At 42.6% G+C, this 26,496-nt stretch overlaps 1 protein-coding gene across 1 annotated transcript in view; it reads left to right on the top strand.

Moving 5' to 3' along the window:
• LOC103527667 (ras and Rab interactor 3) overlaps positions 1-26,496 on the top strand; it is a 145,757-nt gene that overhangs the window by 76,654 nt on the left and 42,607 nt on the right. The window contains exons 18-19 of the mRNA XM_030452492.1: positions 9,500-9,672; positions 24,794-24,980. Coding sequence (XP_030308352.1) covers positions 9,500-9,672; positions 24,794-24,980 — 360 coding nt within the window. The remainder of the gene's footprint in view (positions 1-9,499; positions 9,673-24,793; positions 24,981-26,496) is intronic.

Below are 26,496 nucleotides of genomic sequence, written 5' to 3' on the forward strand. Positions count from 1 at the left end.
TTTTCAATTGATACTAAACTTTTAAAATATTTTAAAGCTGTGTATGAATAATCACATAAAGTTTCTAAAGAAGCATGGTTGACTTTATAGATAGATTTTTAAATTTTTTAATATTTATAAAACAAACAAAAATCTATTAACTAACAGTTGATGTATTTTAAAATATATTAATATTTTGCAATTAAGACTATATATAAACAAATCCCATTATTATGTCAGTGAGAAAAAAACACACCTAACAAATAAGCATTAAATCATCAAGTTCCTTAATTTAACATACATGACAGATAATTCTATTTAGCCAGCTCACATGCAGAGTACTGTTTACACAAGCAATGTGTTTACAATTAAGGCTATTTTAAAAATTATTTTCATAACAATTAAGTGTATTCTACTGCTGTTTTGGTTTTTTTTTTTTAGGAAGTGGATCCTTTCAAGGTAATCCTAAGTCATAAAGTATTCGTATCCATTTAGGGTTTTTCACATTAATAAAGTAGTTATGTGGTTAAACTAGTCAGTCCTGGAGATGCCAACAGCTACAGCATTGAGCAGGCAAGCTTGACAATAAATACATTTGATTTCAAGTATGCCAGTAACCCCATTTCCAGACATTAATTCTTCCTGCAGTGTAAAGCTGAGGAGATGGAATTCCTGTTCATCTTCAAATCTTCTGCTACAGAAGGGCTGCGAAGACTGCTGCGCCGTGGTAGAGCATCCCCCTCTGGTCTTACTCTCTTACTACCTTTCAGGAGGACAGTTTGCTGCTAAAATTTGTTATGTAGAAAATATGTCCAAATAGGTATGAAATTGTGTATGCTAACAACGTGAACCCTTTAGACATTGTTTGGAATTAATATGCATAAATTGAATATCACCCGCTCCAGAAAACCAGTATTCTGTTGTAGCAAGAAACAGTCTCAGAAGGTAATGCTGACCTTAAATTTCATGGATGGTCCTGTAATCTATAGCACTCCTTAAAACACAGCCCCATTCCAGGACAATTTATATCGAATTCTAATGCTGCATTTCATGAGGCAGTCTCGTGCATCTTCTGCTGAGACAGGTATCATGCCAGGCTTCTGATTATAAATAACATCAGTACAATTCTTCTCTGACAGCACCACAAGACCAGAGATGCATTATTTGCCAAAGAATTCCTAGATGCTGTGTCAGGGCCTTGATGACACATAATCATATGAAGCAGTTTAAAAGAGTTCCTATGTAGTTGCCATGTGCTAAGATAAATGGCAGCTACAGACCAAGCCATGCAGGTAATTGAGGTGGCCCAAGAAAGGTTTGGAAAGGTCTGATTGATAAATGCATCAGAATGTATCAGTAATTCAGGAGGCTACTGCGAAGTAGTAGCAGACTAGTGCCTTTCACATGTATATAAAAAAGAAATAGTAATTTGCTTATGTGATCAGGAAACCACTACAAATTTTGCCACTTTCCAATCAAGAAAAGGAGTCACTTGAGCCTGGCTCCCTGCAATGAGTGCAGCTCTATATTGCAGCTCTTCAGATTGTGTCTGTAATGTAGCCATTTTGCTGTACTCATTATTGCAAAAGTTACCTGGGTGAGTTTGGAATGTATGTCACAATGTTGTGTAAGTTCACAATCAGTTCAAGACTGAAAAGGAAGCTGGTGAATGTAAGAGAATATAGAGAAACTATTACTGTAATTTGCAAATTGCCATCAGACTAACACTGAAAAATAATGCAACTCAGAAAAAGATATCTCATATCCAGCAAAGCTTAATTTCAGTAGAATTGAAATTTTCAGTGGAATTGCTTAAAGCTAAGCATATAGCCAAGTGCCTTGCTGGATTGTGTCCTAAGATGACGGCGGAGCATGGTTTCTGGGTTTTCTGTTGTACTCTGATCTTTTCATACTTTATTGCGTTTGTAATCTTATTTCTTTCTCAAACTGAAATGTTTGGCCAGAATCTGTGGAGTTCTGCTCTGCTGATACCACTTTGGATTTCCACCCTTGTAAATAAGAGAACTGGTTCTTTGTCCCAAACTTCAGAACTGCCCTGGTGTACAAGCAGGATCAAAACTGAATTGTAGCTGGCCATGAGTAGAGCTTTTAGCATCTCTTTTCCGCTGCACTTCACTGGAATAGCACAGGCCCACATCAGGATGCAGTCCTGTCTGTAGTGAATAAGTGAGAATGTTTCTACTGTGTTCAGCACTGTTTGGTTCTGTTTATTCAGCCTAACTATTATTCTGCATTATAAAGTATTGCCTGAGTAAAGATTTCAGGTTCAGGATCTACATGTCTAAATCTAAAAAGCTACAGTGATGGTTATCTGGATGACTATTCAATGCTCTAAGGGATGCTCACTGGACTGAAGTCTAGCCCAGAACAACATCTTAAGTGTTCCCAACAGGTACAGCTCAGTCAACCATCTTTCACCTGGCTCAGTCATTAGCATGCCAATTTTATTTTTACACGCTTGCTGCAACTGTAATAAACATATAATTAGCTTCTGGGTTTAGATTATATTGCAAACATTCTGTCAACATTAAAAAAATGGAAAAGTTCTTTACTATTTTAATACTTAGCAAATGTAGAGAAGATTCTACTTTGTCTATGTTTTCCTTTGTGACTGTGCTTAAATTACACACACCTGTTTCTATTATGTGTTTGCTCTAGTTGCACAAATCCCTCATGAGTTTTGTTGTCTTCCTTTCTTGAGTTTCTTGCAATTGTAAGGCCAATTATTTGCATCCTACAGTTAGATCTTTTGGTAGAGTGCTTTCAGCTGTATAAATACAGCCTTATTATTGAGGCTGAGGAAAGATTAGGCCTAATGTTATATGAAACAGACACTAAGGTAACACAGATGATCAGGTGGAACCAAAGAATCTTCCTAATTGAAGTGCATCACTTTTGAGCATAATTTTCTGCCACTGAAAGCCTCAGATCTCATTTATTTGTGTTTAAACATACAGAAGAAAATCTCTGCAGCTCATGCTTTTACTACACGATTTTCTTTCTTTGAGCCTGAACACTAGATTTTTCATTTTGTTGGGTGGTTAGATTTATATGGTGCCATCTACACAGGTAAATGGAAGCATTAAGTCCCAGCAATTCTGTATCAAACCTGTTGTTATTCTTTTGAATTATTTGGAAATCTCTAAGCAAGTGATGAGTTTTCTGCTGAAGAATGTAATTAAACTGGCATGTGCATTCTAGTTTCTGACCTTCTGTGTACATGTTTAAAACCTTCTTTTATAATTTGAGCATATGTTTTTTTCACTTTTCCTCCTTTGTGGGGTCCCAATTTTTTCTCTGCAGAGAAAGCTGTGAAATCCTACACATCCCTGTTCTGAAATGCTCCTTTTTCACAGGCTGGGATGTGCAGTGATTGTGGCAATTTGTACATTGCATTGTTCTACTTGCTGCCATACTTCTGACATACAGAGCACAGAGTTTGAAAGAAATGAATGGCTATGGTAAGCTAAAGCCATTTAGATATTTTCTTACAGGAGTTACCGGTTTCATTAAATTCCATTTATTTTTCCTCTTGACTTGCACAAAGATTGTAAGTGATCATTGCTGGCTTATTGCTGAAATGATCTTGGTAAACTTGAAAGACAAATAGAAATGTTGATTTATGGAAACCAGGAATTGTGACAAAATATAAAGGTATCAGAAAAATCCAAACCTGACAGGTGTAATCTCTAGAAAAACTAATACCAGTCTAGATGTTTTCTTTCCAGAGGGTTTTTAGAGCAAGAATATGGCCTTTATTCATATACCAGCTGTGTATGCAAAGAACACTTGTAAATCTGCTTCCCCAGCAGCATCTGTTTGAGATGGCTGGAACTCTGAAGCAAAGTTATGACCCAATTCTTGCCTTCGTGTTCTTGGGAGTGGCACCAATGTTCATTAATGTCCTGGTAGTGGGTACAAATTTGTATGAGTGGAAATGAGAGTAGAATTTGGTTCCCACCATCTCCTCTGTTGCAAGAAAGTATTTGAAATAATTTATGGTCAGTGAAATAACTTCTGAACCTTTTAAAATTCCCTTTGTTTCATACTTTCAGGCATTTGTAATGCACCCTTAGGAGGTGCAGTACCTCTTTAATTATTATTAAAACTTTCTAGAACTGCTTACTATGAAAACAGAAAGGGATGGGTTTGTAAACTGTAAATAACAGAAATCCATCATGTTATTTATTTTTTCAATGACTGTGACCTTATGCACTGTGAATGCTCTGTGATATAGGGTCCTTTGTACAAATAAATATGTCATGAAATCCAAATGGATTTATTGTGATAATTTGTTAAAAAATGTGGGCATGATAATTGATTCTTTTTGTTGTGAAAATTAAAAAAAATTGTTAACTCAGCAATTTTAAAAGATCATAGCAGTCAGTATTGTAATGCACTATATAAAAATATGTACACTATAAATAAATTCTATAAACAGCTAGAGTGTTTGCTGCTTTTTTTCTCAGATGATGAGAGCAGGTGAAGCATTCTCATATTTATTGTTAAAAATCTAAAATTTCAGGACCCAACTAGGATATGTGCCTGCACTTTCTTGGTGAAATCTGGACCCTGCTGAACTGAATGACAGAAGGCCCCCACATTTTCATCTGTTCCAGGGAGTATCACCTAGATCAAACCATTGTTTGGGGTGAGTTAAGTGCATCAGTTTCTTTTGCAGCAATTCTGAAACACACAAGTTGCTGGTTTTCAACTGGAAATGTGATTTGCTGAGAACAGTTTGCTGTGCCGGTCCATTTCCAGCGTCTCTGTAGTCCACCTCAGGGTCTCTGTGACTTCTGGTTTACATACATAGTCTCTGGAACGGTCTGTTCAGGACTGATGAAAAGCTTTTAAATGCAGTCCTTGGGAAAAGAGGATCTAAGAGTTAACTTCATCTCATGTGCTGATTTCATTGGGCAAAAATCTGCTCATGAATTCTCTATGAATACTATTTCTGGTGAGTACTAGTAGGCAATGCAAGTTAAAACAAAGCTTGACCTTACTTGTCTTAACCACAGTACATGTTTTTGGAATCCCTGTTGCTGTGTAAACCTATCATTAGCCACTGTGGGGTTTGTGCATCTACAGAAGAGTCCCTGTGAAGTGGAGAAAAGGGATACCTGCCTTCCTTGATTTTTGTGTAAGTGTTCATTCTCTGCTCTATGCTAGGCTAACTTTTTCTAAGCTAGGAAAATCGTAGAATCATAGAATCATCTGGGTTGGAAGGCATCTCTGAGATCATCAAGTCCAACCCTTGCTCCACCACCGCTGCAGTTACCAGACCATGGCACTGAGTGCCACATCCAGTCTCTTTAAATATCTCCAGGGATGGAGAATCCACTACTTCTCTGAGCAGCCCATTCCAATGTCTGATCACGCTCTCCATAAAGAAATTCTTTCTAATATCCAACCTAAACCTTCCCTGGCACAACTTGAGACTGTACACTCTTGTCTTGCTGAGAGTTGCCTGGGAAAAGAGACCAACCCCCGCCTGGCTACATCCTCCTTTCAGGTAGTTGTAGAGAGTGATGAGGTCTCCTCTGAGCTTCCTCTTCTCCAGGCTGAACAGCCCCATCTCCCTCAGCCTCTCCTCATAGGATCTGTGCTCGAGTCCCTTCACCAACCTGGTTGCCCCCCTTTGGACCCGGTCCAGGACCTCGATATCCTTCCTGAACTGAGGGGCCCAGAACTGGACACAGTACTCAAGGTGTAGCCTCACCAGAGTTGAGCACAGAGGCAGAATCACTTCCTTGGACCTGCTGGTGACGCTGTTCCTGATACAGGCCAGGATGCCATTGGCCTTCTTGGCTGCCTGGGCACACTGCTGGCTCATGTTCAGCTTCCTGTCAATCCAGACTCCCAGGTCCCTTTCTGCCTGGCTGCTCTCCAGCCACTCTGTGCCCAGCCTGGAGCTCCCCATGGGGTTGTTGTGGCCAAAGTGCAGGACCCAGCACTTGGCCTTGTTGAACCTCATCCCATTGGAATCATCCCAACTCTCCAGTCTGTCCAGGTCCCTCTGCAGAGCCCTCCTGCATTCCAGCTGATCCACACTCCCTCCCAGCTTAGTGTCATCTGCGAATTTGCTGATGATGGACTCAATCCCCTCATCTAAATCATCAATGAAGATGTCAAACAGAACTGGGCCCAACACTGATCCCTGGGGGACACCACTAGCGACTGGCCGCCAACTGGATGCAGCCCCGTTCAGCACCACTCTCTGGGCCCAGCCCTCCAGCCAGTTCCTAACCCAGCACAGGGTGCTCCTGTCCAAGCTGTGGGCTGACAGCTTTCTCAGGAGGATGCTGTGGGAGACGGTGTCAAAGGCTTTGCTGAAGTCCAGGTAGACCACATCCACAGCCTTCCCTTCATCCACCAGTCGGGTCACCTGATCATAAAAGGAGATCAGGTTGGTCAGACAGGACCTGCCCTTCCTAAACCTGTGCTGGCTGGGTCTAATCTCTTGCCCATCCTGTAGGTGCTGTGTGATTGCCCCCAGGATGATCTGCTCCATGACTTCCACTGAGGTCAGGCTGACGGGCCTGTAGTTTCCCGGGTCCCCTCCAGCCCTTTTTGTGGATTGGCATGACATTTGCCAACTTCCAATCATCTGGGATGTCCCCAGTGAGCCAGAATGAAAAGATTCCTCCTTACACACAGATGTGTGTTCTAAAAATCAAAATCTGAATGTGAAAATTACCTTGTCATTTAACCCCCTGCAGGTCTGACATGGTGACCCACCGTGACCTGTTAAGTAACAGGCTCTATAAACAGCAAATACTCTATGGATTAGTGACGGGTAGGAAAACTCCTATGTGCTCTGTCATGTGCCATATTACTGATGCAGCCTCTTCCTACTGTATGGAAATCAGGACTGCTGTATAATCTATGCATATGCTGAAAGCACTTTATGATAGCCAAAGTGCTCATTGTACTTAAGGGCTTCCCTCATAAGCCATTTTTAAACCTTTCCAATTCAGCTCCATAAAAATACAAAAAAGGACTGCAGCATGTTGTGGCTTAAGATGCAAAGAGTGAATCGGTCCTAGAAAAGATAAAAATTCCTCTGTTCAGCTTGGATCTATTACAGAGAAGCTGCTTTTTGCAGTAACTGGATAGTATTTTGTCATTTATGTTTGTTATAATTGTTTATTTCCAAAGCCTGAAACTGGAACACACCATCACGTTCCAAGTCTCTTAAATCTCTGGCTTAAAAAAAACACCTGGCAAAGCTCAAGCAAAATTTCTTATGTTAATATTGGCTTAATTGTTGCATTTTAAATGTTTTTACATAATTCCCTGTGTTGTAGAAATACTAAATATTTTGCAGAGATGTATAAAATATTTTCATGAAGTTTGGTCAGTATCTTTAACAAAACTAATTTCAAAGATGAAATTTCTGAAATTCCATATTCTTGAAACTGTGAAAGTGTGAAAGATTTCACAAAAAAAACCCCAAAAGTTATCTTACCTCAAATAATGTGAAACCGAAATAGCACCCTAATATTGGAATTTTATATTCTGTTTTTTTGCCATTTTTTCCCTGTGTCTTTTTAATAGTTCTTAATCTTTCTGTTTCTTCTTCCCTAACAATATTTTTGCACATGCCTTACACACTCTGAAAACTGGTATTTTGCGTTTACAAAACCTTAGATCTTTGCCTAGGATGGCTGCATATTTGTGTGAATGCAGATTTCCCCCTCTGGGCAGGTCCATGCAGAACCACACACCTTGTCTGGTTTTTGTCTCAGCAAACTTATTTTCCAGCAAAGCAAGGATAAACTCTGAGTGTGCCTGGTTTCTGCTGAGATGCACTGGAGGGAAATTAAAACCTTGAGCAGAACTGCATTTGTGTGATGCATGTAGGATACTGTTTTTAGGCCAACACCTAAGGTGCATTTTAAAGGTGTTCAGCCAGTGAACAAATCTGAAGCATACTTTTTCCTGGACCTCTGTTCTCAGTACCAACAGAGGGATTCAGAGCTGAGATTTGACAAACCTGCAGTGATGGATGAGTAAAATTTCAGCCAACCACTTTGTCCAAGAGGGCTAAATTTATCATTGAATGAGTTCATCATCGTCTGAAAATGACTACATAAGTTGGAGCAAAGACCTCCTTTATTTAATGGAAAAGAACATTATGACATATAGTAGCTGAAAATTAAAAACTAGATAAGTCAGGGCGAAATATCAGGTGTGAATTTAAACATTATCAACAACTATAGTAAGACACCTTACATAGAAGAGTGGTGACTTTTCCATCCTGCAGCCTTTCAAGTCCAGCTTTTTGACTTTCTAAGATACATCTTTCTAAAAGCTAAATGATAATTTTTCTAATGTTAACAGAAGAAAGCTTGATAAAAAAAAAACCCTGAGAAAAGTGTCTCGTGTAACACAGAAGATGTGACTTGATGATTGTAAAGATCCCTCTGGCTCTCCCTAGCACAGTGCCAGCAGAACTGGCTCTGTGATCTATACTCGGGTCCAGTTTCCTTTGTGCTGATACGCTGGCTGCTGCCTGGCTCTTCCATTCCCACTATGGACTGTGCAGCCCAGTTTCCGTACTCCTAGAAAGCTGGGAAATTCTTTCTCAATATAAAGGCAGCAAAACGTTGCCTTTATCTCCCTCTTCATTTGTGCAATTTCTTTTCTCTGCCTCTGCTTCATATTTCTGCTTTGTTTTTTGATTTGTGTACTCCCTTTCTGGAACAAGAGTGCTGCCAAACAGGAGACCCCCAGCCCTGTCCAGCAGCCCTCTGTATTCCACAGCTGGTCTCTATTCCATGGGGTTTCCAGTCCAGCAAACATTAATTGACCACTTAAGTAACTCCAGGACAAATGTGCTCTGGGGCTGACTGGAGCTTCTCAGCACAGATAGCAGCCCTTCATTTACTAGCAGTCTTAAAACCTTATCATTAGCTAGTGCTATAACTGGGAATTTTTTTGCAAAGCTGGGCTCTGCCAGCATTGGACATTTCGTTTTCTCAGGTCCTGTGTAAATATGAAGGTTTCCAAGCTCCATCTGGTTCCAGTTACTCAAGCAATAGAAATACACATGCTTCAGGAATTTGCAGATGGAGACTTACTGCTTTGCTGCCTTATAAAATCCTTTACAAAGTTCACCATGCTCTGTTGCCTTCTGATATACCTGCAGTCTGGAAAACAATTTCTCCTGAAACATAAGTTAGAGAAACAGATGAGTTGACAGTCTCAGGCCCTTCTTTCTAATAAGGTTAACCTGCCTTCCCTGCTAAATATGGCTTTATAACACACTCTCACACACACACACACACACACACACACGCACACCCTTGACCACCAAAGACTGCCTCTTCCTGAAATCTCCCATTCATATAAATACAGGAAGTAGAAATAAGAGAGGCTAAAATCAGACCTTCTTGGTAGTTTGCTTTCATTTCAGTGCTTGTTTAGTCCTCTGCCCTCCGATACTACTGAGCCTGAAGCTGGTTTTAAACATCCTCCCCCTTCTGCCCCTTGAAATATCATCTCCAGTACAAAACCTGAGGATGTGGAGGCTCTGCTCAGCGATGGAAAGGGATTGCTTTCTTTACCAAGGAACTCTAAAGCCACTGTGAAAACAGAAAGTGTCTTAAGGTTTGCTGTAATGATGAAAACAGCAGCAGGAGACAAGGGAGCCAGGGATGACTCAGGGTAAGTCCTAAATCTTTAGTGTCTGCTCATTTTTAACAACTGTCGCTTTCCTTTTCCTACTTAACAAAGAGCTCTCAGCTGCATTTTCAAGCTGGCTGCTGAGTTATCAGCTACAGGGTCGCATTAGTGTGGCATGATTTTACTGTAACTAACATGCTCCAGCTGAAAGCAAGCTGCAGTGCCGATATTTAGCTTGAATCTTAGCTATTCAAGGAAGAAGAAGGATGGATTCCAACCTGAAGTTTAGGGGAAAGGACAGCTTAAGGGCGTTGTGTGCTTTTGGAAATGTGACGGTTTCTGGGAGGCTTACTTTGTTTCTACTGAAATGCTGAGAAATGGATAAGGGATTCTCCCCATGAAATGATGATCACTCCAGCTCCGGCACACTAAGGTACACACAAACTCTGTCCACAGACTCCCAGGAGACTTCAGATGTGCTTTCTATTAGGAAAATTCTCCAGGCTTTCCTTGCTCCTGGCCAGCACCTTGCAGGATCAAGCACTGGGAAAACATAGTGGGAGAGAAAATGGGTTTTGACTGGGAGGACAATCAGCTGCTGGATTCCAGGCGTAGGCTGGAATGTGCCCAAGGCTCAGTTGTATCATAAAGCCCATGCTGAAGCTGAGAGTTTCTGTTTCCTGTTGAAAACAATCAGGGGAAGATTACACAGCTACTGAAACCTTTGGTCACCCCCCTTGGAAAAACATGTAATACCAGATATTGAGAGTGTTTCTTATCTGTCTGACACACTTAGCCTGTTTCCCACAAATAAAGGCTCCCAGATGAGTCTGTGATGGGTGCAGGAGAAGAAGTAGTGTAGGATGAAAGATACAGGATACTTGAGTTTTCAGTGACTGAGTTTGCAGCAAGTCAGTCCCCTTTGACTTGGAGCATACAGTAAAAAAGGGGATAAAATTGTTGCTGACAGGCTAGTGTCTCACCATAGCACTGCTCCCAAATGCAAACATGGGGTGCAGGGGATGGAGGGAGAACCCTGCATTACAGCTCTCACTGCTTTTGCTTTGTTCAGTCGTTTACATGAAATGGAACAATGACACTCCTCTTCCAAGGTCCAGTTCCTCAGTTCCACTTCATATTAAACACTGAGGGACAAAGATCACACGGCCATAAGGAAAAAATTAAAGAATCCAATCCCTGTAGGCTGACAAGAGGAACTTAGAAGCTGGTAATCCAAAGAATTTCCACTTTGCAGTTATTCCCTGCCTTTGTGATAGGAAAGATGCCAAGTACTGAGAAGCTGAAAGATTTATTCTGGTTATCTTTTTCTCAGACAGTCTGAAGGGGGCCACATGCTTGCCAAGGTTTACTTTCAGCTTGGGGTTGCAGGAGAGAGTAAACATGCCACAGACCCTAGATTTGAACTGTAAATCAAGTGGGTTCAGGAACATTGAATCATGGATGGGCATGATGCATGCATTCTTCATAAGGCTGTGAACAAATGAATGATTTAACAGAACATACTTTTATTTCATTAACTGATTGTCTTTATTTTCAATCTATCTCCCACTCATAAAAAAGAACTTAGATATTTTAAAATAATGTTTTAACTCATTCTGTTTAAGTACACAATATTGCTGAAGATCCTCAGAATTTAACTTCAGCATGCATACCTCTTGGCTCCCAACACATCACAGAACCAGAAACATGCCTAAATGACATTTAGCTAATTTCCAGTTATGGTCAAACTGAATTATGTCCCAGTTTCACAAAGTAAATCTAGATAAAATTGATAACTTTCAATTGATAACTTTTTTTTCTAAGGCAAGATGCCAATGGAGAATTTGGACCTACTTTTAAAATTCTGTTCACATACACTGCATGAGCAACTGCTGAGATTACACTGTTATTTGCTGCAGTCTTCAGGTTATCAATTGGAAATCTTACATGCACAGAAACTATGAAAATTATCATAGCGATACCCTAACCGACTTGGAAAGTATCCATGTGTCCATTCCTAGCAATGACTGAAGAGTCTGTTCTGCAAGAAATCAATAAGAAGGTTTTGCTGACTTACACCTCTGAAATGGCAGAAAGACACTGGGGAGACATCTGCCTTCAGATTTAGCAGTTCCTGAGAGAGGAATGTGGGGAGAAGTATAGCTAGGGGCTGGATAGAAATCAATCTAGTGAAATTCTTTCAAAAAGGACTTGGGAGAGAAACAGGGAAATTTAACCAGTAATTCTGACCTAGAGTCAGGCTAACTCCTAGGAACGTTAATAAGTGGTGAGATCACAAAACATCTGGAGAAATGTGAGCTGACTGAGCCTGGTGACTGCAGCTTCATGAAAAGGTATATGCCTTCATTCCATCATCTGGCTAAGGTATGGAGGAGATTATGAAGAGAGCAGACAGGAGTTGAGACAGACATAATGTGCAAATATTAAATAGTCCTTTGGGATAATGGCTGCTTCAGGTAGCTGGGATGGGTTACAATGGTTCTCATTTCTGGGGCAGCAGATTGTTTAATGAAGTAATGATTGTGCCTATTTTTGGAGAAAAGTCTTTTTGGCACAAGAACCACCATCACAGCTGACAGATTCCATGTGATGAATGTAGATGTAAAGAGGTCAAACACTGGAGGAATCTAGAAACCGAATAACTCTCATAGGTTCATAGATTTTAGCTTCAAAAGGGACTGTTTTCATCATTTAGTCTGATCTCCTGTATAAAGCTTATGAAACAACACTTTGGTAAGCACCCTATCAGACCCATACTGAAATGGGAGCTTTTGGATACTTGTTGGCCACAAAAGTTTTCTTGTCAAGTGACTCCGTCTACCCAGGCTACATATTGGTCTCTGCAGTGGAGTAATTAAATCTAATGCTAACATTTACAGGTTTGATTTTTAAAAACTTCCCAGGAGCTGTCCTCTATTAAGGAATTAATCTATGATATGAATCAGTGGAAAAAATCCTGTTGGCTTCAGGATCCAATGCAAAGTACTGCTCATAGAAAACCTCAACCTTGAACATGGGACATGTGGTATTTAAGTGGAGAAGGGACAGTTCAGGGAGCTGGAAATAGATCAGTGCCATCCAGTCTCTCTACTGTCTGTCAAACTCTGAGGAGTACCCTTTCCAGTCCTGTGGGATGGTGCTTCTCAGGAAGGAAACGTCTGCACTCAAGATGTGTTGCACCAAAATCAGGATTTTACTGTAAAGATACAAAGGAGATGCTCACCCAAGATACCTGACCTTGTTACATCCAGAGAGGAGACGTAAAATCTTCTGAAATTCATTTAGCAGGAGATCCATGCTGACTTGTCATGTAATCATTCCAGCCCTTCTCAGTAGGCGAGTGCTCATGGGTGCTTTGAGCATGTTATGCAGTGATGCTGGTGGCAGAGCAGAGGGCAAGTGTCCCTCTGTTTGCCAGAGGGCAGACCCCACTGGAAACAGTGCCCCTGAGTAGGGAACTCCTCATCATTTCAGTCAATTTCATGACGGTGTTCACAGGAATGGGGTCATGCACATAAGCAATATTCTGCTCAGCTCCTCATCTCATTTCAGCTAAATATAAGTTTTTCGCTTCCTGTCCTAAATGGAGGTGTGCTGGTTTCTATTGCTGACTTGCCAAATTAGAAGCAATATAGACTGAAAAATGTAGACATATGTGTGCATGCATATCTCTTGCTTAATGTGTACAGGTGTCCATATAGAACAGTGTGTCCTGCACAGCATCTAGAGGGTTATTTTGTGCAAATCTGGGTTGGCTCCATAGCTTACCAAAGCATATGTACATAGTCCAGATATCTCAGAGATTATCTATTTTATAGCATTTTTCCAAATGATACTGGGGCCTAAAAGAAATCCATTAGAAAAACAAGCTCTAGCAAGATTCCTTCCCAGAGTTTTAAATGCTTGCTGGCTTTGATCACTAAGGATCATGGAAGCCAAAGTGTCTTAGTGAAACTAGGATGAAATATTATCCATCACAGACACCATAATTTTGGATGGGAAGAGGGGGTTTGCATTTGGGAACAGAAATAAATAGTTATTTGGAATAGAAGTTAGAAAGAAAAGGCAGCTGTTTGGAATGACTGACCAAATTCTAGTGCAGATGAGTCTGTGAGCAGAGGGCAGGTATGGTCATCAAAACTTGTCCCAGACAACTGTCACATTTTGCCAACAGTATCACAAAGGCATTTCCTGCATGTAGGGAAGGGAGTATTGACATTCATGGTTGCTTAGGTTGCCCTTTGTGAGAAATTACAAATGAATGACCCTGAATATTTGAGAAGTCATTATGAGATTTAGAATGGTCCTGTAGGATATTTAATTTGAGAATGAAAAGACCAAAATGATGCCAATCTTTGCTTACCCTAGTTAGATTTCTGCAAATTTTTCAGGAGGTTGTATCTGGACAGGTAGGTGATTTTGTGTATGTGTGTGTGTGAGAGAGAGAGAGAGAGAGAGAGTTCTTGTTAGTTATTTTATGATGCTAAAAACCTTTAAACATTAATATTCTAATATTTCACAGCCTGTCTGCCTGTAAGAGAAACTGTCTGTCTTAAAATCTGCGCACATGTGGTATGTAAGAGATTTAATCAAGGTGCTTTCTTCTCCAGAATTTGCTGAATGAAAGGAGCCAATGCCCTTACAGCCCTGGTGGAGATGTTGTCAGAGCTGTAGGACTTGTTTAAAGCTAGGTCAGTTTACTAGAATTACTAGCCATGGGTTGTAGTGAACATAGTGACACTTGTACAGTGAAGTCAATAGGGCTGCCCATGATTTTGAAGAGCAAAATACTTGAGGAGATATGACTGAGTCCTGTCCTGCGTGCACACCACTTAAATGAGGTTGCACAGCTCTTCTAGGTGAGCCAGCCAGCAATAGAGTAGTCTGAAATTCATGGTTATAGGAGCAGGGCACATCTGTACTGTGAATTGGGAGATGTAAGGGTGCTGGGCACACGCTGGCTTGATGGTGATCCAGCTGCAGAAAGAGGAACATTGGTGAGGAGACAGCTGAAGAGGTGGGCAGGCATCCATAGAAACTACACACCAAAAAATGTACCTATCCTCTGCAAGGATTAAAACCTGTCTGTCAAAACATTTCTATACTCCCTTGCCAGAGAGGGATGCCTGTTGTATGCAGGGTAGAGAAGAGTTGTCCTTGTGCCATGGTTTCATGAGCTCTATTTTCTGCACAGATTCTCAGCACCCAACTCTCCCTCCACCACTCTGTTTGGCATCCACAACTTGCTCTTACAATGTAGGAACTTATGTGCCAATCCTATCCCCTCCCCTGACAGAAGGAATCCCTAAAACACAAATATGCACTGGGCTGAGTTTGAGCCACATGCTGATGTCAGCCCAGAACAACTCTTTGAAGCTGGAGGGGGATGAGTTCAGGATCCATTCCAGGTTGCCTGGTGCTTGCTTCTCAGAGAGGCAAGGCAAGCTTTCAGCTGGTGTATTTGAGCTGTCAAGTTTGGTGTGTGTGTGAAAGTACATGTTCAAAAGCTGTGGTCAAGCAAGCAGCACTATTTAAGCTGTGCAAATATAATAAAGTTACAAGAATCACCCAGTACGGTAAATATTGTAGCCACAAGCCTTTCATCTGACTGTTTGGTGCCTCTCTGAGTTATGTGAAGTAATTTCACCTACCCCCAGAAATGAGATCTCTACATCAATATACCCTGCTGGAGTGGTAATGTTAAGGCATTGCTTCCTCCACAGTATCAGCTACAAGAGGTCTGGAGTGCTTAGCTTCTCTTTGCCTGCACTCAAAATAGTATAAATCTTTTTGCAAGTGAGGATGATTACTTGAGCAGCAAAGGATTAACAGATGTGAGCATTGCATAGCTGGTTATGCTAGTCACATTTTCCCAAACAGATACTCCATTAGATGCACACGAGCCAGGGAGTGCTATGGAATGCAGCTCATTTCAAATAGATTAATATATACATGCATATCCATGTGCCTTTCCCAGACTCCACATCACCTTTTTCCTAAACAGGGAATATATGTATGTGTGAGTAAAAGATTTCTGCTTTCTGCATTACCAGTATCTTTAAAAGGGACAAGGCATTTTCACTAATTGTAATTATATTATATGGTTAGTATAAAGCCCTTGTGCTTATGAGAGGACCTCATATGTGTTTCATGAATATCACACCTCCCAACAGCTGAAGGCAGGTATCTGCTATTGCCAATGTAGGAAGGGAAACTGAGGCATGAGATCATGGAGCTGATTTAATTATAGTTGCTTACATTGTAGTCCAATCCCCTGGATCCTTGTTCAGCAGTTAAACCCTGGCCTTGCCCCAGACCATCTCTTAGTTTGGGATGATGCCATGGATGCAATCCAGTTCTCAGAAAGCCTTTTCTTTTTTGTGGATGAGTTCCCTGCTGGATTACAGATCTTAACCATCGTCCTCAGGGTTTACACAGCCTTCACAGCTGAAGCAAAAGCAGCAAAATGAAGTGTTGGGAGTATGTGCAGTGGGGTCAGGCACTGCCCTTTCTGCAGGATCCCACCACTGCCATGGATTAGGAGGAGCATGAAAACACACACACACCTCAGAGTTGTTCTCCAAGGCAGAGATGCAATTCTGCCCTTCAAAGACTGGGGCTGCTGGTATTTGCTCTAGGTGAATCACCAGGGGCTGTGGATCAACACAGCTCAGGTACACCCCTCCTGTGGCCCTTTGAAGAAAGCAAGTCTTGAAGTCTCTGTCTTGTAAAGGAGCTGTTGGGCAGAACTGGAATCAGCTGCAGCCCCTTGTGAACTGAACTGCATTTTGTGCTGCTCTCCAAAATTCACCAAGGAAACAGAGAATGAAAAATAGGGGACTCAAGAGACTGACTGTTCTGCTAGCTACCTGCAACTCTGTTCTGCAAATTGCTGGCAGACTCCTTGGCAAAAGAAAATTGTCCCACATATTTGGCTAAATATCAGCCCAGGGTCTGACTTTTCATCTTCCTTGCCAAGAATTTTTCTCTCCTCTTTCCATTTTTTTCCCCTTGAGTTCTCTCCAAGGAATTTGTCACTCCTGATATCCTACACAAAAACAAAAACCAGGCAAAGCTCAGAGCGTCTGCTGAATCAGCAGACAGGAAAGAGCTTGGCTTTGGATTACTTTCTCTTCCCTCCAGAGGACAGATATGGAGCACAGGACATTTTGGTGTAACTGCACACTGAACTCCCATTCTAATCCTCTCTAAGGTTTAGGAGTTGGTTTTAGACTGGATCTCGTTGGTAACCTTTGAAGTCAAAAGGGAAAGTGTCTATGTTACCCTCCCAGCAGGGATGGGTTCTCTGGGCTGGGGAACCATGTTAGATATTGCCTGAGGGGCACTGTGAAGGGCAGCCCCTAATAGATGGGAGGAGTTAGTGCCTTGGCCTGGCATCCTGGCAATTCCCTTTGCAATTAGACCTAAAGCTATCTAGGTCTAACCTGGATTCACCCTGCTTCAGGTGTTTGACTGTTGTGTCCCCTCTAGGAACCTGTGCACCCATGAGGATCTCTGATCTTCCTGGAGAAGAAACAGGTCCAGGGTGACTGGTGCCAGTGGGTTCAGTACAAGTCAAATATTTGTTCATGCCTCACTAAGCCAGGGAACTATGTCCAGCACAAACCTTCTTCCATTCTCCTGCTCCCTGAGTCAGATTGCCTGAGGTCAGTCAAAGAGGTGGGAGCATGTGCAGCAGTAATGGTTTGGAGAGGACATGACCAAGGCAGAGATGTTGTGGATTGCCATAAACTGCTGTGAAGCCCCAGCCTTTGGCTCATAATTTATTTACATGATAGTCCTGGTGACCAAGTGACCATAAACACTGTTAAATGAACAAGCTTTCAGTTCCAGCAATGGTTTAGCTGGGTCTGCAGGAGCTGAGAGACTTGCCTGACTGCCTGGCAGGTTCTGCAGTCACACGCTGAGCTCCCAGCCACTGCAGAGACATTTGGGCAGCTTCTGACACTGCTCCACTAACTCATCCTTTGGCCCCAGAGCTGTGCCAGCAGCACAGGAAGAAGAGGACCATGCCCACCTGTAGTGGAACAAAGCAATCAGATGCCTCTGATTACCGAGAAGTGGGTGTGAGCCAGTATCAAATCCACCTGTGCCCAATTAGGGCAGGCCCCCTATTGAGCATGTGCAAGACCAGGGGGCCAATAAAAGGTGAGGCTCACAGCCACAGACTAGCTCACTCTCAAGCACTGTATTACCTTTATTGTACCACTAGCGCTCATCGCCTCCAAGGTGAGGCTCTCTGTGGAGTCTCGAACCTGGGGCTTTTGGCATTGCAGTACTGGGTCTTAACCAGCTGCGTCACGAGGGTATGTCACTCAACTCAGCCCAGCAAACTAGAACACCTCTCTCATCTTTGTGTCAGGGGACTGTGCCCTTTCACTGCCTTTCTGTATCCCTGAAATACCCCAGCAAGCTTTTTCCTGCTTCTTTTCTCTAACCTTGCCACAGTGTGAGTGCAGACAGGGATCCTATCAGATCATAAAGCAAGAAATAAACACATTTTCTCCAGTGCCTATTAAAGGTTATATGCTTTGAGGAGTATGAAATTGCTGGAGTAAAGATGACAAAGAGTAGGTTTGAAGATTTAGATTTGGGTTTGTTCTTTTACTGGCAGCACCATGTATTGAAATGCATTCACACTGACGATGGGGGAAATCTTACCCAAAATATTAATGTGTAAGTCAGTCTGCAGATCAGTGACTGAATGACTGGTTTGAAGACCCTTTGCCTTAATGAGAGGGCAGACTTCAGAGAGCCTGCATTCAGCTTCTTGAGATACCACAGGATGAAAAATTCAGTGGATTTATTTCCCTTGGCAAAATGGCCACTTCTAGTTGCAAATCATGCCTGAGATAAGTATTTGCAGCTATTTCTTAGAAGAGGGGAAGACTGCTCAGCTTTATGCAGGTCCATGTGGTTAGCACCTCATATCTTGTGTGTCTCCTGTCAACAGTAAATGCAGAGGATGAGGAAAGTCATTGCTTTTTATAACTTGACTGACATTTCTTTTAATATTTTGCCCAGGGTTTTGACTCTGACACATCATGCAGCTTCAAATAATTTTTAATATGTAGGGTTTGAAACAGAATGGCTTTATTAAACAAAACTACATTATATTATTAATTCTTAGTGAAGTTTGAACTGGGGAGTGTCTCCTTACCCTTAATTTTCCATTTCCCCTCCCCTTCTTTGTTAAGTGAATAAATTGCAGAAAAGCATTCCCCAGGTTTTCATTCCTGTCTTCTTTCCTGGCCAGATGAGCCGGGAAAGGGCAAAACCCTTGCCAATAACCCTGCCTCTGAAGTCAAACCAGGAGTTCTCTGGGCTTTCAACACCTCAGGTGTTTTTCAGAAGCTCAGAACAAACCCAATTGTCTCTGCTCAGCTGTGGGTCCTATTAGTGACTTACAGCAGAGGCAGAGGAAGGGGCTGTAACTTCCTTATGCTCTTACATCTTAGGAAATTGTTTCTGTTCTTCTAAAAATTATTTTCTGCTTCCTGCACCTCACAAGTCTTCCCAGACAAGTTAAAGTAGAATTATTCAGCAAACATTTTTATAGCTTTTAGTCAAGGAAAATGTACTTTCTTTGGGTCCTCCAACCTCAGCAGAAATTACTCCTGGCTAGGCCTACATTTCAGAAGCTCTCCTCTTTCCAGTGAAAGGTCCTTGCAGAAAGTATAGATTATCCTCTTCCTTGAACAGTTTGATCCCTTCCCTTTTTTCTAATTCTATTTTATGATTAAATGACTCAAGACGTTTACAGATGTTGGAATTCTCCCTGTAACTTGGTTGCATGCAATGCCTCAGTTTCTCCAGCTCTTGAAAGAAAGAAATGAGAATCCAGCAAGGCTACCCAGGCCAAGTCAAGAAAGTAAATTAATCCTTCTCCTCCATCTTGGGTTAGTTTTATCTGAACAGATGAAGTGAGCAAAGATGGGCTGGTTTATGAGCACAGTGAGAAGGCATTGAGAAATAACCACATCTAAGATGAAAGCAAAATAACACTTGATGCCCTCTAGCTGAGGCATGGCATAACTTCCCCCCCAGTATACTGAAAGCAACAGCAGACATGGGTCTGAACAATGAACACATGAGTTAGACTTCTAATTAGTCTAACTATAAGCAATATCAAACCAAGAAAGGCCTAGGCCTGTGGAGCAGAGGTCTAACTGACAAAAACCTTGTTGCACTTCTTTTTGCTGATTCTCATGTAACTATGATTATTCCTTCTCCAACGTGCTGGGATCAGGACATAATGCTTTTTTCAGCAGGAAGGTTACTATGAAAAAAAATAAAGGCCAGAGAGATCTGCATCTATCACCAGTGACACAGAGCCCTGCAACTAAGTCCAACTGGACTGGTTGTGACAGAGGATGTAAGACAGGACTGTGAATTTTCTATTTGTCTTAATCTCAGCACCATCATCTGATCCATATCCATGAAGTCCCATGCTCCCCCCTCTCTCTTTTAGCTACATGAATTGCCAGCATTATCCATCCCCTTCCACCAGGACTGGTGTATCAGCTTAAGGAGCTTTTGTCTTTTCCTCCTGCCTCATGTGCTCCTTGTGAACTGTGTTGGTGTGCTTGAAGGATTTCCACCTGTAAGCTTCATACACAAGCTGGCTTGTCCTGAGTGGTATTCCTTCAGGTACCAGGTGGGTTTGGTGCAAAAATTTGTTCTTCACTTGGTGCATGGAGACTTGTCTGTCTTTCATTGTAGTGAGCCATCTGGCACAAATTTTAAGACCTGTGGTGCTTGCTCTGCTATAGATCAAATATACCAAAGACTCTCTTTCCATTTGGAAGCACAGCAAACCCTTGCTCTTGCTTTCTCGATATAATATTCAAGGAGACAAATAAAAGCAACAAAATACAGTGATAAAATACCAGCTTCTAAGTCTTACACCTTGTTCATTTAAACAACATTAATGCCCTCAGTATTTCCATATCAGTGCACTATAGATTATTTAGTTTCCAACTTATGATTCAGTTTTAATAAAACCTGACATGTCTTCTCAGAACTGCTCTGGTGACAGACAGAAGCTGCAAATGTGTGGGCATGATGAGGGGCTGAGATGGTTGGAAACTCTGTCCTAGCTCACCTGACAACCCCTGCACACAACTCCTCTGTCTCAGTTGCTTCAGAGAAGTTCAGAGTGACCAGGCACAGACATAGTACAGCCAGGAAGCCCTTAGCATCAGCAAGTTTGGGACAGTATTTCTGAAGTCCCTTGCAAAGGTATGCCCAGGCCTGCACCTGCATGAAATTCAGTGGATTATATTATTCCCTTGCAGTTCTGATGATTTCTGGCAAGTGTGGCTCTTTGTTTCCAAAGCAATAAGTCATGGTGGTGTCATTTCTTCAGTGTGCATTCACTGTGAAATAATTCAAATCACCATTGTCATTATTATTATTTCCAACCAAGCAGCCTGGTACTTTCAGCCAAATTGGGGCAGGTGTGTGAATGTTATCACTATGCAGTAAATTAATTTGTGTTGCCAATCAGGATGCAACACACAGCTCCCCACATTCCAGCTGAATGCAATTTAGCAGAGTGGTGCAGGATTTAGAAGTATTTTGCAATAAGAACTCTCAAAAAAAAAAAAAAAAAAGAAAGGCAGGCAGCTCTAGGGGTGGCTTTTTAGTGTCAGATCACACCTAACAAAAAGGAGCACCTGCCTGTATCAGTTTTGCAGGACTGTGGGAGAAGGAGAGAGTTAGCCAAATAGCAAGTTATTTCTGAGAACTCTGATCTTAGAAATCATCTGATGCATGAATTCTGAGTGAGGGAAATAGCAAAGGCCAGCTGTTCACCATGACAGCCCCACAAATCCCTTCATTTGGCAGCACAGCAAGAACCTGGGAACTGCCTGGGCTCCCTCCTCTCTGCGTAGCTACAGAGCTACAGCCAAGCCAGATTAAATTGCTGGATTAAGCACTCCTGTAGCCTGGCATCTGGATCTTGGTGACAGCTGTGCCCAGGACAGAGGTCAAGCATCGGTGCCATAACTGCGTCAAGTGGTGTGTCATGGGTCACAGTATTACAGCTGGAAGAGGTCTGTTAGGTCCTTCCCTCCCATTTCTTAGCCAGCACAGCATTTGACTCAGTAAAGTGCTTGCTACTGCTCTAAATATGGCGTTTTGTGAGATTTGGGCAATGCATTCCTCTTTCCTTTCTCTTGGGAACTTACCCATCATCTGTTATTTTACACACTGTCAGGAAGCTTCTAGCCTGCCATTCCCCTGTTTTAATATGATCCCCCTAATGACTTTTCTAGACTTTCCTTCTCATCAGATCCTTCCCTTTCACTAGCCTGTCCTTTCCTCCCCTTGTGCAGTTACTGCTTAATTCCTTCTGGGCTGGGCTGGCTTTTGAGAGGAGGACACCTCACACCAGGGCTCTCATCCCTGAGGGCCCTCAAAAGGCTGGGCTCCTGTTCTGCCAAAAAGCCACTGGAGTACCACACATGCTCACAGTTTGAGGTGTTTCCATTAAGACAAGTATGTCTATGTTTGGAACTATTTACTACTTTTTACTCATTCTCTAAAACTTAGATGATGGTCCCTACATGCAGCCAAAAGCTCTGGAAGTTCAGTTCCTTTTCTTCACTGTTCTTGTTGCCAGAACCACATTGCAGCTGTGAATGAGGCTCCTTCCAGACCCTGTGTCTGTCAGAGGGAGCAGAGGGCTGAGTGCCTCTGCCTGCATCAACCCTGGGTTCCTCCATGAGGAACACTGTGCCCGTGCCACTGTATGTCTGGTGCTCACCAGGTCCAAGCTGCTTTGTATTACTTCCTTGCCTTCATTGATACCAATCAGTTCTCTCCAGGTAATGCAGTTATTGAGTGTCACTGCTTTGCTGGCCTTTTTCCTATTGCCTTACATGATAAGTGGGCAGTGAAGTTCAGCATCACTGGAGTTATTGCAAGGCATGTCACCTTCTGGTGCTGCAGAAAGATGGTATCAGCATTGGTCTCTTTTTGGTCTAGGAACACATCATTAGCAAAGCCATATTCATGTTTGTGTGACTAATTTGGAGAGTAGCTTTTTCTAATAGCGTTATGGAATATTTCGTGATAACTCACCTTTCTTTTCCTTCAGCTCATTGCTTCTTTCCTATTACTGAGCATGAATGTTGCCATCCAACACATGCTTTCGTTTCACATGTTTACTAGACATTTATTTTGGTTTCTACTGTAACAAAAGAAACCAAGAGATAAATCAGCTTAACTTCCAAATGCTGCCCTCCACTATTTTATTCTCTATGTTCAAATGATATTGGTAAAATAATATGCTATCGCATCTGAAAGAAATTTTCTCACCTGTGTGACAAGCTGGGCTTTTATCACAAATTAAGTAAAAACGTTTAATTTCTTTCTATTTGCTTTTTAAAGTACAGTTTTCATTCTTGCTGCCTTGGCTATGATCTCAAAAATGGATTTATTAAAATCAAGAGTCTATGGACTAAGATCCTGAATAAGCAACTGGGATTGCAGAGGGACATGTATTTTCTAAAGTAACTGTTTCTGTAGGGTTGAAAAAGAAAAAAATGTACTGAAAATAGAATTTTACAGATGATTTTGGCTATTCTTCTAAAAACTAACCACTGGGATAAGCATGCTGTGTTAGGTTAAGCCTTTGAAGAGACTCTTTTAGCATTTTAAGTCTGACCCTATTTGAAATGTAATATTTGAAGATCTGTATCATTAAAAATAAAAGGAAAAAGAAAAATACTTGAAATTACACCAAATCAAAAGCTAGAGTCCTGCTCTTTTCAGCATGATTTTGATTTCTTACATACTCTTTCTTGAGAGTATGCACTGAGACATAAGATGTGACCGGACGCTGCTGACACATGGTACTGCAGGATAGCCTCTCTCTTGTCACTCAGCATCTCCCATGCATCTACCTGAAGCTTCCAATTATGTCTTTAGGACTTGCCAAAATGACAAATGTGTCAGGAAAAAAGAGGGGGAAAAAATCGTCATTTCACCCCTTCTGAAGTTCCCTCTAGTCTCTCCACATTTCCTGTGCTCCCTCCCCTTGCCCTCCCTCTATGCAGAGAAGAGTTTTGCTATGTCTGTCCTTTGAGTCTCATCCTGCAGGACTTGCTGGGTACTGCTGAGAAACCCAGGGCTGTTTGCAGGGCTGCACTCTGAATTATTCTCCTGCTGTGGTTCAATCTTTGAGAATCAGCAAAAACTTCTTATCTTTAGTGTGTAACTTGGTGATGAATGCATCCTAATATCCTCCTGTATTCTGTGAATGACAATGGAGGTGTCCTCCATTTTCCCCTCCCCATGAGCAGCTGGGGTGGGCATCTCCCTGAGAGCAGAGCTGGAGGATGTCTGCCTCTGCCAGCAGAGCAGAGTTGTCAGTGGAGATGGGGAGCACACGGGGTGGTTTTTAAACAATAAGATGTCCTAGTCTGCCTTTTGCAGGCTACCTAAGCTGGGTACAGAGGGTGGCTACCAAAATGTGACAGCAGCTTATAGTGCCTCTGGCTACTGCTGGCAGCCTTTTTCCAAGAGGCTCTGGCAGCAGGGTGATCCCACACCAGTGCCCATCACAGTTCTTGCATGATCAGAGAGGTGCTGACAGTGTCATGGGGCAGGGTGAGCTGCAGGCTGCCTCAGACACTGAGAGATGCTTTGGCTCTCTGTGTCCATATTCCCATCTGCTGGAGAGATCTGTGGACCCTTTTCTCTGCTACAACACTCCCTTTGAAGCCATGAAACATTACTCTGACCCTTCAGCTGGAGGATAGGTCCATAGCACAGGCTGTCTCTGTGCATCCTGTACCTCTGTCTCTGGGTACCTGTGCTTAGGCAATGTACACAGATGAGATGAAACCAACAGACATCAGCACAAAGCACCCTGCAAGCCCGTGGTCTGAAACCCAGGCATGAGGCTGTAGTGCTCAGGATGGGGCAAATCTCTCTGCTGAGGCCTGTGCCCCCAGTTTGCCTCTCTCATAGCAACATGTCTGTGGGCTGACACCCCTTGAGGAACTTGAGTGTGTAAGTGGCTCTGTGTGTGCCTGTGTGTTTGCACTTACAGTCCCCAAGTTTTCCATTTGCAGTTCTGCTTACAAGGGATTCCTTTTCTATGTTTCAGCCCCATCAGAGATACTGACAAAGAAGGAAAAGAGACACATCTCTGTCAGGCCACTGCCTCGCAAAACTGCCTCCCTCTTCCAGGGATCAGCATCCTTGACAAACTCATCAAGACTTGTCCTGTCTGGCTTCAGCTGAACATGAACCAGGAAAGGGCTGGGGCAATACTTGGCAAAGAATCAGCAGGGGTAAGTCCAAAGTGGTTTCAGTCCAGACCACCACATTTCCTGTCCTTGGGGGAGGTGGTGAGGAGAGCAGCACTTTTTTTTTTTCATATAGAAACAAACATATTTAGCAGACTATGCTCTCTGTTTCCATTAGCTTTTGATGCTTTATTTTCAGCAATAGAAAATAATTCCCGAAGAAAAGGCCCATAGATTCTGGGAGCTGCCAGGTGTATTTTTAATTGTTATCTGCTCCCTACAAGCAGTGTTAGAAAATGGCTAACTCATGCAGAGCCCAGAGCTTGCTTAAGGAGAACAGCTCTGTAGGAAAGGGACCTCCCCGTTCCTGGGGTCTTGGAGGTGAGGCATGTCAGGGAGTGAGTCTCCTTGTCTGGGAGGGGGACAGATGCAAATGACTTGAGCCAACGCTCAGCACAAGAGGAGTTCACTCACTTCTGCTCAGAGGAGGTTTGGGTCTGTCCCTTACCTGAGTCAGTCTATCCCAGGGGTAAAAGCTTGGCACAGCCAAGTGGCAACCTCCAGTGGAACTCACCTGACCAACCTGGACTGTGCAGCATGCCTCACCCTGAACCAGGTGTTGGGCAGATTGTTCCCCTTGTTTTGCTGCATGTACTTTAAAGAGAGGGATTGTCTCTGATACAGCCACGTGTGTCCCCAAGCCTCCTCCATCACCAGCCCCTCTCTGCAGGCAGGGCTGTTCCCCACCTCCCAGCAGCTCTGAGGATTGATCTCACAGGCTTGCACCATCCTCAGACATGATATTCAGCTGTAGCTCAAAGCTGATGCATCATATGTTCTTCAGGCTCACACCATCCTCAGGCATGATATTCAGCTGTGGCTCAAAGCTGATTTATCAGATGTGTCCCACCACCAGGACAAGCTCTCCTGCTCACTTTGAGTCCACCTGAAGCTGGATCAGCACCCCACCTTTCCCACCACCAGTGGACATGGATGGGACTGGCTCATCTACTGCTCCTGGGCTGGCCTGGCCAGTAGGGTCATGTACAGCTCAGAAACCCATCTGAAGAGCCATGGTCGAATTTTAGCCTTTGGAGCCAAGTAAGCAGTTGGGCCCATCAGGAAAACAGAAGTGAATAATTTCCAGGGTTTACTTCTCTCGATGCTTAAATTTAAGTTCTGACAAAGCACTTGACCAATGGAGTGTGAGACAGTGACGTTTGAGGTCCCAGGTCCCAGTACTCTCTTGAGGTGGATTAAAAGGACTGTGCTGCCATGTGGGTGGTAGAACCTGGGGAGGGGAAGGCTTCTATGGCTTTTTCCTGCCTATTTTATAGAAAGTGGGAGATGCCCTGCATTAGAAATAAGCCTGACTCAGACACACATCTGTTTGCCATGCATTTATTTGGATTTTTCTCTGCTCTGCTGGTGGAACAGACCCTGGGGGACCATGAGCCTGCTCATTCATATGAATGGCAGAAGCACTGTGTAAGGTTATGAAGCTGCCCCAAAGCACTGTGTCTATAATGAGTGCTTCAAAGTGATAGGAGATGCCCTTATG

Source organism: Calypte anna, chromosome 5A (assembly GCF_003957555.1).
Source record: "Calypte anna isolate BGI_N300 chromosome 5A, bCalAnn1_v1.p, whole genome shotgun sequence".
Taxonomy (NCBI): domain Eukaryota; kingdom Metazoa; phylum Chordata; class Aves; order Apodiformes; family Trochilidae; genus Calypte; species Calypte anna.